General features: G+C 44.1%; 1 protein-coding gene across 7 annotated transcripts in view; it reads right to left on the bottom strand.

Annotated features, from left to right (window-relative positions):
* Positions 1 to 12,523, bottom strand: part of DGKG (diacylglycerol kinase gamma) — a 200,826-nt gene that overhangs the window by 132,420 nt on the left and 55,883 nt on the right. For all 7 annotated transcript variants that reach the window (XM_070406629.1, XM_070406632.1, XM_070406630.1 and 4 more), the window contains exons 4-7: positions 9,905 to 10,070; positions 9,339 to 9,401; positions 4,586 to 4,756; positions 731 to 780 (exon numbers count right to left, since the gene is read on the bottom strand). In XM_070406629.1, the coding sequence (XP_070262730.1) occupies positions 731 to 780; positions 4,586 to 4,756; positions 9,339 to 9,401; positions 9,905 to 10,070 (450 nt within the window). The remainder of the gene's footprint in view (positions 1 to 730; positions 781 to 4,585; positions 4,757 to 9,338; positions 9,402 to 9,904; positions 10,071 to 12,523) is intronic.

Here is a 12,523-nt window from a genome sequence, read left to right as displayed (position 1 = left end):
TTGTTCCCTTTCTTCTTCCCTCTGTTCTGACTCAGCCCTATGTGCCTCAACCTCAGAGCCTTTCTGTGAAGGAGTTCCACCTTTCACGTTGCCAGTCATGAAGCCAAGGCCTGCCTGACTCTATTTGCCATCTCCCCTCTCTGTCTTCTTCCTTTTCTATCCTTCCTCTCACTCCATGATCACTGACCTGTCCCTGTCTATTCCTGAGGGAATTGGGTGGGGAAGGGAGGGGAGACCAACCTCAGGCTTTCCCAGGTACAATGAAATAGGATCATGTGCTCCGAGGAGACAGAATGAGACTCCTAGAGCCTCATGAGAGGAAGGTGATGGTGATGCAGAAGTGCACCAGCAGTTACCTGCTTTCCCCTGCCCTCTTGCCCTGGTCTTGCTGCCTTTCCTACCTCCTCCCATCTGCTCCTGGACTCCAGCAGGAAATTGCAGGGAGAAGTTCTGAACCCATTAGGGAATTAAACTAGATAAGATACTAAAGCACCTCCTCATTCTAAGATTTTATAATCCTGGGCTTCCGGAATGAAAAGGCAAGTTGGAGTTCACTCTCCTACTAGCTGGCTCTTTGGGAATGAAGGTGGGGATTCTACTCATTTCTGTAGCCCATATTGAGACATGGCTATTCTTATAAAGACAGAACTCCCATAAAGAGTTTCAGACTCTTCCTCCACCTGTTCCCTTCTCCCCCAGCCTTTCTTGGAAGGGTATTTTGAGAGCTTACCGCTTGATCCAGGAGGCCGTTTTCATCCGAATCATAGAGACGAAACATGACTGCAAGAAACACAGAGATGAGGCTTGTGGCGTCCTCCAGGCACCAGGGACTGGCTCAGGCTCTGTTGCTGCTAGTTTTTAGATCAGTTCTGACTATCACTAGGGCAAAGGCTGTTGCAACCAGCTCACCCACCCTCCAAAGGCACAGAATCTGACTTCCTTACAGGGAAGAGGGGAGAGGGAGGAGAACCAAGCCATCTGACTTCTGGAACTGCCTAAGCAATAACCCTGTAGCCGAGATCCAGGTTATGAGTGTGACTCCCTGTAGGGCATTCACACCTTTCAGCATCACTGGAACACACCTCAGAGCAAATGCCCAGATGGTGGTGAGGCTGGGGTACCAGAAGTATAGTTAGAACATTGCTCATGTTGCATGCAGGAGGGTGTGGAGTTAGGCAGATTCAAATCTTGGCTCTGCCCTACCACCTCTAGGGAGTCAAGTCATTCAGGCTCATTTTCTTCATCTGTAAAATGGAGATTATAATAGTCTCTTTGTTCTAAATTTTTAAAAATGAGGAATAATATATAAATTATATGCCAACTCTACAATGCTTGAAATGTAGAATGCACTCAACAGATGTTATTTATTTTTATTTCATTTTGTTAAGGAACATTTAAATATGCATTTAATAGGTACAAGGCACTTTATCATTATTGGTCATTTAATCTTCCATATGCTATGAAGCAGTTGCTATTATAGAATCTATTGTATTTCTTTGTCTAGAAGAATAGCATGTCAACATGCCATCACAAACTTACTCTATCATGTTCTAGTAGTAGAGCAGTGACATAGAATAAGGAAGATCTGGGAAAGAAATTGGAGCAAAGGACACAATGTTCATTTATGGGACCTGATAGCTTACATTTTATTCATCTAAAAGACAGAGATCTGTCTGTGGTCTCAGAAGTAAGCAGGGTAGGGAACAGAGCTGAACATGTCTTCATTTTCCTCTCATTCTTTAACACCCTTCTTCCTGCTTTCTCTGTGAGCCACCCCTGACCCCCTCACCGCACCCCTCTACAGACACTCTGGATCTCCCACAAGGTTACAGCATTCCTTAAGTTGCCCTCATGTCATCACTCCCTTTCACGTGTTTTAATGTTTCTGCAGCTTGTTTGTTCAGTGGTTCATCCCTGGTTGGAGTTTAAGTTGTGTAAAGGAGGGTAATGGGCTTTCGATTCCTTGTGACTCTTCAGAATGTCCCGGTCAGAGGCACTTAGCATATGAAGCTGACTCGCCAGACAGATGATTGAATGATGTAAAGAAGGACAGACCTCCCACTATGTTGCTCCCGGACCCTGGATGGGGCAACTCTAACACGGAGCTCTCCTGGTCCTACTGTGCATGAAGAGTAGAAGCAGAAAGTGTGAGTAAGCATCCTATCTTTTAGCAGCCTGGCCTTGGACAAGTCGTTTAACCATTCTGTGTTTTCTTACGTGTAAAATGAGAATAATTATCTAGAACTTCTAGGACCAGTAAGAGGTTAAAGTGAGATAATGCACTTAAAGTGCTCAGCAAATAAAAAGTGTTCAGTGATGAGAGTTATTGGTATTACTGTATTACTTTTTATTGATAGGTAGGATACATGTTTGGTTGTTAAAAAGAAAAGCTTAACTTGTTTTTAATTATTTAAATCAAAGGATAATTAAAACATGTTTTAATTGATTTTAGAGAAGAAGGGAGAGGAAGAGAGAGATAGAAACATCAAGGATGAGAATCCCTGATTGGCTGCCTCCTGCACGCCCCACACTGGGGATTGAGCCTGCAACCCGAGCATGTGCCCTTGACCAGAATCGAACCTGGGACCCTTCAGTCCACAGGCCAATGCTCTATCCACTGAGCCAAACCAGCTAGGGCCAAAGGAGAATTTGAATTGATTTGGTTTAATTTAAAAAAAAGAGAAAACTCTACAGGACAAACAACCAAGTTTCTGCAACAGAAAAGTGCAAGGAAAAAAAAATAAGCAAAAGATTAAAAGAGATTGAAGAGACATAGTGATCAATGGCAGTGTATGGACCTTACCTGGATCCTGACTCAGGTAAAATATATAAGATAATTGAGGAAATGTGAATACTGATGGAATGTTTGGTAATAGTAAGGAATTATTGTCTTTAGATGTGATAATGACGTTGTGGTTATATATAAGAAAAACTCATATTTTAGAGGTACATACTGAAATATTTACAGATTAAATTATATGAGGTGTGGAATTTGTTTCAAAATAATCTGAGACAGAGGGAATAAATGGGAGGTATAAATAAACCCAAATTGACAATAAGCTGGTAATTGTTGAAGGTGGTTGACAGGAACATTTAAGGTCATTGTGCTCTCTACTTTTACCCATGTTTAAAATTTTTTCTAGTAAAAATTTTAAAACATGCAGTTTCTTTTTATTGGAAGTACAAGACTGAGTCTGAGAGCCACTAATATGAAGCATCTGCCACATCCTGTTTGGTAGTTATGAACAATATAATTCCTGAAATTCAAAATCTGCTGAATGGTGAAAATAATTTGACATTTCACTTTTAACATTAGCCAGAAGAAAGAGAAAGCTGCTACATTTGTTTCCAAATTAGCGCTTTAGACTTGCAACCGTTAACACCTCAAACCTATGGGAGTTGATTTTAAGATCAGCTAACGAGCAAACTGTTTCATTTTGTTCTTGGCGAGGGTTAACCTTTGTCAGACTTTTCCTTGCTAATGTTTAAGTTTGTTGACTAGTCTTATTAATTGCTGGATTTTTTTTTAACCCTCACTGAAGGATATTCCTTTTCATTGATTTTAGAGAGGGGGGAAGAGTGAGGGAGAGAGAAAGAGAGAAACACTCATGTGAGAGAGAAACATTGATCAGTTGCCCCGTATGTGCCCAGACTCTGGATCAAAACTGCAACCTACGTATGTGCCCTGACCGGGAATTGAACCTATGACCCTTTGGGTACATGGGCTGGTGCCACACTGGCTAGAGCTAATTGCTGGAATTTTTACTTTTGCTATAATATGTATGTTTTCCCCTTATGTCTGTTAAGGTCCTAAGAGAAGTCAAAACAATATCATGTATTTTAAAACAAGTTCCTATCACTACCTGTTTTAAAAAGTTTTCCTGTAGGTTCTTGGAGGCCAGTGAGACCATTCCTGGAGTGAGTCATCTGCAAGACTGTCAGCCACTGTGGGCTTTCCTTTCCGTCACCAGCTATTATTTTCCTCCTGAACATCTTTGAAACCAACTTTAGTAGTAGTGTGAAACCCAGCTCAACTGCCTTAATTAACTAGACCTCTTTCTCTAGAAGCCAAAAAACTTGGGGTGGGATGGGTGAAAGTGTAAACAAGCTTTAACAAGATGGAAGCTGATTAGATCTCAAAGAGAAAACAGCAACATTTCTCAGAGTTATAGAGTTGCTTGGGCACAGAATAGGGGAAGGACGACAGATACTGAATATCTTCTCTTGAAAAATATACTAAAAGGAGGCAGCAGCTTCCTGGTTATAGGCTCTTGGGAAGTCCTGCCAGCAAAGGAGGGGAGTCTTGATCCCTTGTGGAGATCCCTTTCCTTTCCAAATCCCGACCCTCAATATCAAGGTCTCGAATGCACTTCCCACTCTCTATATACCAGGCCCTATGCCCCAGGGTGGATTCTAGGAAATGTTCACATCACTGCTGATGACAAGGCAGTAAAACCTCCCCTATGGAGGCAGGACAATCTCCAGCATGTCCCAGAACAATCTCCAGCATGTTTACAACGATGCGTAGGACACTCGACCTTCTCCTAGGAAAATGCTGAAAGCCCTTGACAGGGTGAGTACTTACACTCTAGCTTATCCTGGGGTCTCCCTGTCTCCAGCAGGGACAGGTAACACACGACATCCTTTAGGTACACAGTCGGGGGTTCAGAGCCTGAAGACTGAGCAACAGGGTTTCCCAGGGAGGTTGCAGCCCCTTGATCTTTAGCTGGCACTTGCTTCTCAGTGATCTCTGATTCTGTAATAGGCAAGAGGAAAGCATTCGAGGACTCTTAATGTTTAGTAAATATTAAATCCTTTTCATGTCAGAGGCAAGAAGTTTATATAAGTATCTTCAAAAGCATTGGTTACATAAATATAATCAAACTAGAGGCTCAGTGCATGAAATTCCTGCACTCGGGAGGGGTCTCTCAGCCCGGCCTGTGCCCTCTCACAGTCTGGGAGCCCTGCAATCAATTGTCCCACAGAGAGAGGCCCTGCTCACCTGCCACAGCACTGCCAGACAGGTAGCCTGGGCCTCCCTCTGTGGGGCGATTGATGGCAGGGCTCCGTGATTGATTGCCCCGCAGAGGGAGGCCCTGCCCACCCGCTGCAGCCCACTGGTTGGTGGCCTGGGCCTCCCTCTTTGGGGCGATCATGGAGCAATAGCGGGGCCCCCTGACCAGTTGCATCGCACCTGCCTTAGCTGGTCTGGCCCCAGTGTGTGTCATAGCATGGTCATCCAGATGGTCATTCTGCTGTTTGGCCATTCAGTCGATTTGCATATTATGCTTTTATTATTATAGACCTGTGATCCCAGAAATCCAGTTTGTGGAGTTTATACTCAGAATGGACCTCATTCTGACTCTTTAAACTGTCTATATCTTTGTAAGAAATTCACCTATACTCTGTGAATTTTCAGAAAAGATGATAGAAGAATGGGGAACCAAGATGGCAGTGTAGGAAAATGCCTGTACTCACTGCCTCCCACAACCACATCAAAATCACAACTAAACTACAGAATAACCATCATCTAGAAGCGCTGGAAATCTGGCTGAATGGAAGTCCAATAACTAGAGAAGTAAAGAAGAAAGCACACTGAGACTGGTAGAAGGCCGCTTTTTTAATTAGGAGGGAGATTGTCTTTGCGGAGGCTGCCTGGAGGTGAAAGGGGTCCCAGTCCCACACCAAACCCCCCAGCCCAGGGTCCCAGAGCTGGGGAAAGAAGTCCCTATGGGAAGTTCTGTAAAAACCAGTGGGGGTTGGGGCTCAGTGACACAGAGACTGATCTTCTAAAAGGCCAGCACACAAACAACTTACAAGCTCCCACTTCCTCTGAGCTCCAGTGCCAGGCTAGGCTCTGAGAGACACAGACACATATGAGGAGAAACTGGACTGTCTGGCATCAGGGCAGGAACTCTGGGGCAGCTTTCTCCCATATAGAGGTACTAACAGCAGTCATTGTTCCTAAGCTGGGACCTTCCCAGTTGCAGGGCTGACTGGCAGCCATTTCTGTTTTCTCTGCCCAGGTGATTCCCTAAGACCTTGCCTCATCCAATTCACAATCCGACCCAAGCTGCATGCAGTGGCTTTTGCATATGAATGGCCTGTCCTTGCTTAGGCTAAAACCTGTCAAACAAGTTGCAGCTGGGTCAGGGAGCCCAAAACCTATCAATAAAAGGTCCAAGACCCAGCACCAGCACCAGGCTGCCTTACTTCACATCTGGGCACTTTCAAACCCAATACAAAGAGGAGGAGTCTGCAGATTTTTCTGTTGCTCCTGCTGGGTGGCCCCAGGCAGTAGCTGACTTTACACCTCCCTGGAGAACCAAGAGCAGTTTAGTGTCAGACCATACCAGATTACAACGTTACACATCCATAAGCTACACACTCAAGAGGCAGACTCAGTGAGCACTGAAGCCCCACTGAAGCAAGTCCTGCTCCATAAGGGTGTCTCCTGCAAAATAGCTCTCCCACTGTAGTCTCAGCTGGTCCCCACAGCCAATTGGCCTGGAGGTCAATTCCTTCCAGTGACACCAACAGCAATCAAGGCTCAACTACAACAAGACTGTGCACACAGCCCACAAAGGGGTACATCTAGAGTGTCCACCTCAGGTGATTGGGTAGGCTGAGCCACTGGGCCCTATAGAACACCTACTACACAAGGTCACTCTATCAACGCAAGGAGACTTAGCAGCTCTACCCAATACATAGAAACAAACACAGGGAAGCAGCCAAAATGCAGAGACAAAGAAACATGTCACAAATGAAAGAAATGGAAGAAAGCAAACGAATTATGTTTGAATTTAAGAATTCAAAACCATGCTTATAAGGTTACTCAAGAATCTTTAAAAAACCTCCAAGGGACTTAGTGAGACTTTAAAGGACCTTAGTGAGAATGCCAAAGAAAGAATGGAAGAGGACCAGTCAGAAATTAAGCATACACTGACTGAAATAAAGAATAATATACAGGGATTTAACAATAGACCAGAGGATCCTGAGAATCAAATCAACGATTTGAATTCGAGGAAGCACAAAACACCCAACCAAAAGAGCAAAAAGAATACAAAAATATGAAGATAGTGTAAGGAGCCTCTGGGTCAACTTTAAGCATATCAACATCTGAATTATGGGGGTGCCAGAAGAAGAGAGAGAACAAGATATTGAAAACCTATTAGATAAAATGACAGAAAACTTCCCCTACTTGGTGAAAGAAATAGGCTTACAAATCCAGGAAGCACAGAGAACCCCAAACAAGAGGAACCCAAAGAGGATCAACACCAAGACCATCATAATTAAAATGCCACAGGCTAAAGACAAAGAGAGAATCTTAAAAGCATCAAGAGAAAAACAGTTACCTACAAGGGCGTATCCATACAACTGTCAGCTGATTTCTCAACAGAAACTATGCAGGCCAGGAGGGAGTGGCAAGAAATATTCAAAGTGATGAATAGCAAGGATCTACAACCAAGATTACTCTACCCAGAAAAGCTATCATTTAGAATTGAAGGTCAGATAAAGAGCTTCACAGACAAGAAAAAGCTAAAGGAGTTCATCACCACCAAACCAGTATTATATGAAATGCTGAAGTGTATTCTTTAAGAAAAGGAAGAAGAAAAAGATAAAAAATATGAACAACAAAATGGCAACAAATACATACCTATCAACAATTGAGTATAAAAATCAAACGAATAAGAAATCTAATGAACGGAATAAACTGGTGAATAGAATCAGAGGCATGAAAATGGAATAGACTGACGATTCTCAGAGGGAAGTGGGGGTGGGGGAGTGGGAAGAGATTAAACAAAGATCTCATATGCATGTATGCATTACCTATGGACACAGATAATAGGGTGGTGAAGGCCTGGGGTGGGGTGGGAACCAGGTGGAGGGGAGCTATGGGGAGAAAAAATTATTATCTGTAATAATCTCAACAATAAAGATTGAAAAAAAGGAATTTTTTAAAAAGAAAAGATGATAGTAATTTTTAGTAATATCAGTAACCAACAGATCAATATCATTTAACCTATCTTTTTGAGGAACACATTCAATTTATAAAGGTAACTTTGGCTCAGATTACAAAATCCAAACAATTGATCATTTACCAATACACATTTTCACAATTGTCATCTGAAATGACATCCCCCAAGGGGTCCCGGATTGCGAGAGGGCAGTTCTTGGGTGACATACCTTGGAATTGGGCTCCCTCCTCTCTGGTTCCGGGTGCTCTGGTTCCAGGTGCGTCACCCAAGAACCACAGCTGTCAAGTCACTGCAGCTTGGCAGCTCCTGTGTTGAGCATCTGCCCCCTGGTAGTCAGTGAGTGTCATAGCTACCTGTCTGATGGCTTTCATATATATAGATTTGAAAGATACAATAAAACTGTATTCCCTGGGCACATCCCAAGAGTTGGAACTCATCAATATGACTCAATATTTTCCAGACAATAATGTGCAGAAAATTAGGCCTGACTCTCTGACTCTTTGTCTTTAAAGCCTCAAGAGAAGCTGGGAGGAGGAGAGCCCTTGAGAACCCTTCCATGGAAATCGGATGCCCAATGGATATGCTTGGCAACTGAAGGTGCAGGTTGAAGGAGATCTTGGCAGACAATGATGAGTTAAGAGTAAAACATACTCACCTGAAAGTAATATGATATTGTATGTCAATTGTAATTTTAAAAATCAATTAAAAATGCATTTCTAGAGAGGTGGCCTGAATAATAATTGCTGATATCTATTGAACATTTACTATGATTCAGGTGCTGTGCTAAGCACTTTATACATAAAACTCAACCTTCATATCAACATATTATCATCTCATGTTACAGATGGGGAAACTGTGGCACAGAGATGTAGGAAAGAGCAGGAATTTAGGAGCTGGACAATTCTGGATTGAATCCCTAGCTCTGCAGGTCATAGAGTGGCTTATAAACTCCTAAAGCCTCAGTTCCTTAATGTGGAAGGTGGTATGACTGTGAAGGCTAAATGAAATCTATAATAAAGGAGGTGCCTGGCAAATCTTCAAAACAATGTTAGCCAGCTTCCCTTGCTCCTCCTCCCATCTTACGTAAACCTGCATTTATGAATGCTGTTGGAATTTAACCAAAGCAAACTCTTACCTTCTTGCTCCCCCCCCCACCCCACTCCAGCCACCTACTGGTAGAGTCATCTGTACCTTAGCCAAAGAACTGTCATCCAGCCTCAAAGTCCCAGTATATTTGCATGGCAGGGACCCCAGAGATGGAGGCAGACAGGATCTGCTCAGGAGCATACGATTACATGGAGACAGAACTGCTGGTTAGGTTCCCCCCTCTTCCCTAAATCTTGTATTCCAAAGACTTACCCATATCAGGGGCACAGGCCTCATCGGCTTTGGCAGCATTATCCACATTCTGTATATTAGAATCTGAAGAACAAAGAGAAGATTTAGAGGCCAGCCCACACCTCCAGCTTCCTAGAGGGGCAGGTAGGGACCTTCCTCGAAGTCTGGATCACTTGGGTTGTACCTGTGTCTCTGGGTGTCAGCTCGGTTCATGCTTACTTGTTGGGATTTACTGTGTTTTCCCCATTATAATCCAAGTTCCAGGAAACAGTGACCATACCATACCTTTGTGACACTCCCAGGTTGGTTGCAGCCTGGGCACACTAGCTGGATGTGACAGCCTTTGTGGAAGGCTCTCTTCTCCCTGTGCTCTTCTTCCCCCATCCTCCCTCAGATCCTGAGTGGCAAGAATTATGCCCCATCCCCTTACTGAGAGATTCATCAGACAGGACTTCCTGTGAGGTCCAGTGAAGAAAGGAGGTCTGGCCCCCTATTCCCCAGTCATACTCCATAGGGAAACTACTATGCCTGTGGCAAGTGGGTCAGAGCTGCAAAACCTCTCTTCCATAGAATGCTGGTCTATGTACCTGGGGCACTGGCCTCACTGTTTCTGGTCCCCTCTTTTGGGTGGTCAGGAACCTCCTGTCTGGGCTTCTGGCTGAAGGCCAAGAAGAGGTGAGTGCTCAGTGGCTGGGGCAGGTCCACCTCCAGGTATGCCCTCATGAACAGCTTGAAGACGTCATAGCTAATTGTCTGAAACGGGATAAAAAGGGCAAAGTCAGTGGGGAGACTCCAAGGACAAAGAGGAGGCACAGAAGGAAAAGGAATCGGGGAGCTGGCAGACAAGAGAAATGAAAAGGAAAGCGGAAATAAGTGGAGGGGTTGGTGGGGGCAGGAATGGAAAGGCCGGGAGGTGACAGAGAATGACAGGCACCGAAAGCAGGTGGGGGAGGCGAAGAGAGAGCACTGGAGGCTGCAGGGCTTAGTGGGGCACGGAACCACAGGAGGCTTTTGTAACAACACGTTGCTAAATTTAGGTAGAAAAGGGAGTGATGGAGAGTGAGCTCTGGGCGTGGAGGCCCCAGGGCAGGGCTCTGCCTGCATTCAGACCCCTGGGAGGGACTGGTCTCCAATGAGCAAGACTAGGTCAGTGCCCTGGAATCCTGGTTAAGATGAAGCATGCCTCATGCCGTTGAAAACATGGTGGAAAAGAATGGCTTTTCTGTGGTGTATCAATTTTCTCCTTGTGCTGTAAGATAATTCCCGAGTATTTAGGTCTCAAAAAAAGAGGAAAAAGCTGGAAGAGAAAAGGACAGACTCCATCCTTTATTTTCATAACTGATCTTCCCTGGACAAACCTCAAGATTAACAGGGGGGAGGGTGTGTGTCTGGCTCAGCTACTCTCAAAACATGGCCTTGCGAAGGTTTTAGGCACCAGGAGAAGAGCAGGAAGCCAAGGACAGAAGGGAGAATCAAGAAATATGCCCCAAACTAGAGCCTCTCCCTGCTGTCTCTCTCCCAGTGCCTCTGGGCTCCTGGGCCCAGGCTGGGAGCAACCATGCCAGGGAGGGCTGCTGCACTCAGCAACGCTCAACAACAGTTTGCAGTGAGTCATCACTGGCTCCTGCTTTGATAGCATCAGATTCTTCATCAAATCGGCAGATGCTCCTCGAGCTCATTTGAGGAAGCATTACTCCAAGATGTGCTGTGCAGGCTTTTGTGAATAATAACAGTCATGAGAATAAAATCCCTGGTTGGGATCCTACTTGGCTCTCCCTCTAAAATGTTGAAAGCATTTAACCCCTTGTCTCTTCAGGAAGCTCTGAGAGCCTTTCCAGAACCAGGAGCTGGCTTGCCTGGGTACCATCAGGTTTGGGATACAAAGTCTTAGCCTTAAAAACAAGGGATGCCCTCCTGACCCCATTGGGAAGTCACAGGCAGTTTCTATTCAACCCCAGGCAGAACTATTCTATATATCTCCTTTGCAGATTGGAGGAGAGAGGATAATATAGGCTCTTGCCAGCTAAAGGGATTTCTAAGCAAATGTTGGACTCATATTTCCTGCAACAGCTACCAATCTCTGTTTCCCTCCCTGTCTTTCCGGCCCCTGAGTCTCTGTGTCTCTCTGTTTCATCCACTCTTTGTCCGTCTCTGTCTCCACAGCCTTATCAGCACAGAATGTCTCTTCCTCACACATCTACCTCCTATTTCCCAGTATGCAAGAGCAAAAACTTTTCCTCCTACTGTCCAACTAATATGACCTTTGACTCCACCGTCCCTGCCTCTGATGGCATCTCCCAGCAAGCATCTGCTTCTCTACTTGTGAGCATGTTCAAGGTCACCATTCCAAAGAAATTGCTGGCTAGTTGAGCTACTAGCTTGTCCTTCTTCCCTTCCCCTTCGAATTCCTCCAAACAGACCCCATTAAGCTTCTCACCTGCTTAATCTCATTTGCTTTGGATTCTGGCCCTGCTCTCCTGAAGGTCACAGATGCAGTTGTCGCTTTTAGACTTTGTCATCTTTGGCTTCTCTGTAGCATTCCTTTCACTTTTCTTCTTGAAACCTTGATTTTCCATGGTCTGGTAATATTTTGGTTCTCTTCTTTGATTTGACTAAGTATTTGCTGACAGCACTGTTATTCATTTTTTTTAAAGGCTTTTTTTTTGCATTGTTTTTTCTTTTGTGCTCTTTCAGTTGACAAGTACTATTTTAAAATGTAGTTTTGAGTTCCAAAATGTCCTGCTAATCTTTTCATTTTTGGTTAGCATCAAATTGAAAACTATTAGCATAAAATATTTCTGGAAAATAGACTGTACTAAATGATTTAATAAAAAGAACGCTCTGTTAAAGAAAGCCTAATTGCAATGCTCTTTAAAAACCAAAGCTGAGCCCTAACCGGTTTGGCTCAGTGGATAGAGCATTGGCCTGTGGACTGAAGGGTCCCAGGTTTGATTCCGTCAAGGGCATGGACCTTGGTTGCGGGCACATCCCCAGTAGAGGGTGTGAGAAAGGCAGCTGATTGATCTTTCTAACTCTCTATCCATCTCCCTTCCTCTCTGCAAAAAAAATAAAAAATAAAAAATAAAAAATCACTAAATATATTTAAAAAGCAAGCAAACAAACAAACAAACAAAAAAACAAAATAAAGTTGAAAGACTGTCAAACAAGGTCAGTGTGAGATTCAGGAGATCTCCTGGCTGGTTCTC

Source organism: Myotis yumanensis, unplaced genomic scaffold, assembly GCF_028538775.1.
Source record: "Myotis yumanensis isolate MYYU_CA2020_CCGP unplaced genomic scaffold, mMyoYum1.0.hap1 SCAF_2, whole genome shotgun sequence".
NCBI classification, from domain to species: domain Eukaryota; kingdom Metazoa; phylum Chordata; class Mammalia; order Chiroptera; family Vespertilionidae; genus Myotis; species Myotis yumanensis.
The sequence above is the reverse complement of the archived record's forward strand: the minus strand, read 5'-3'. Positions and strand labels throughout refer to the sequence as shown.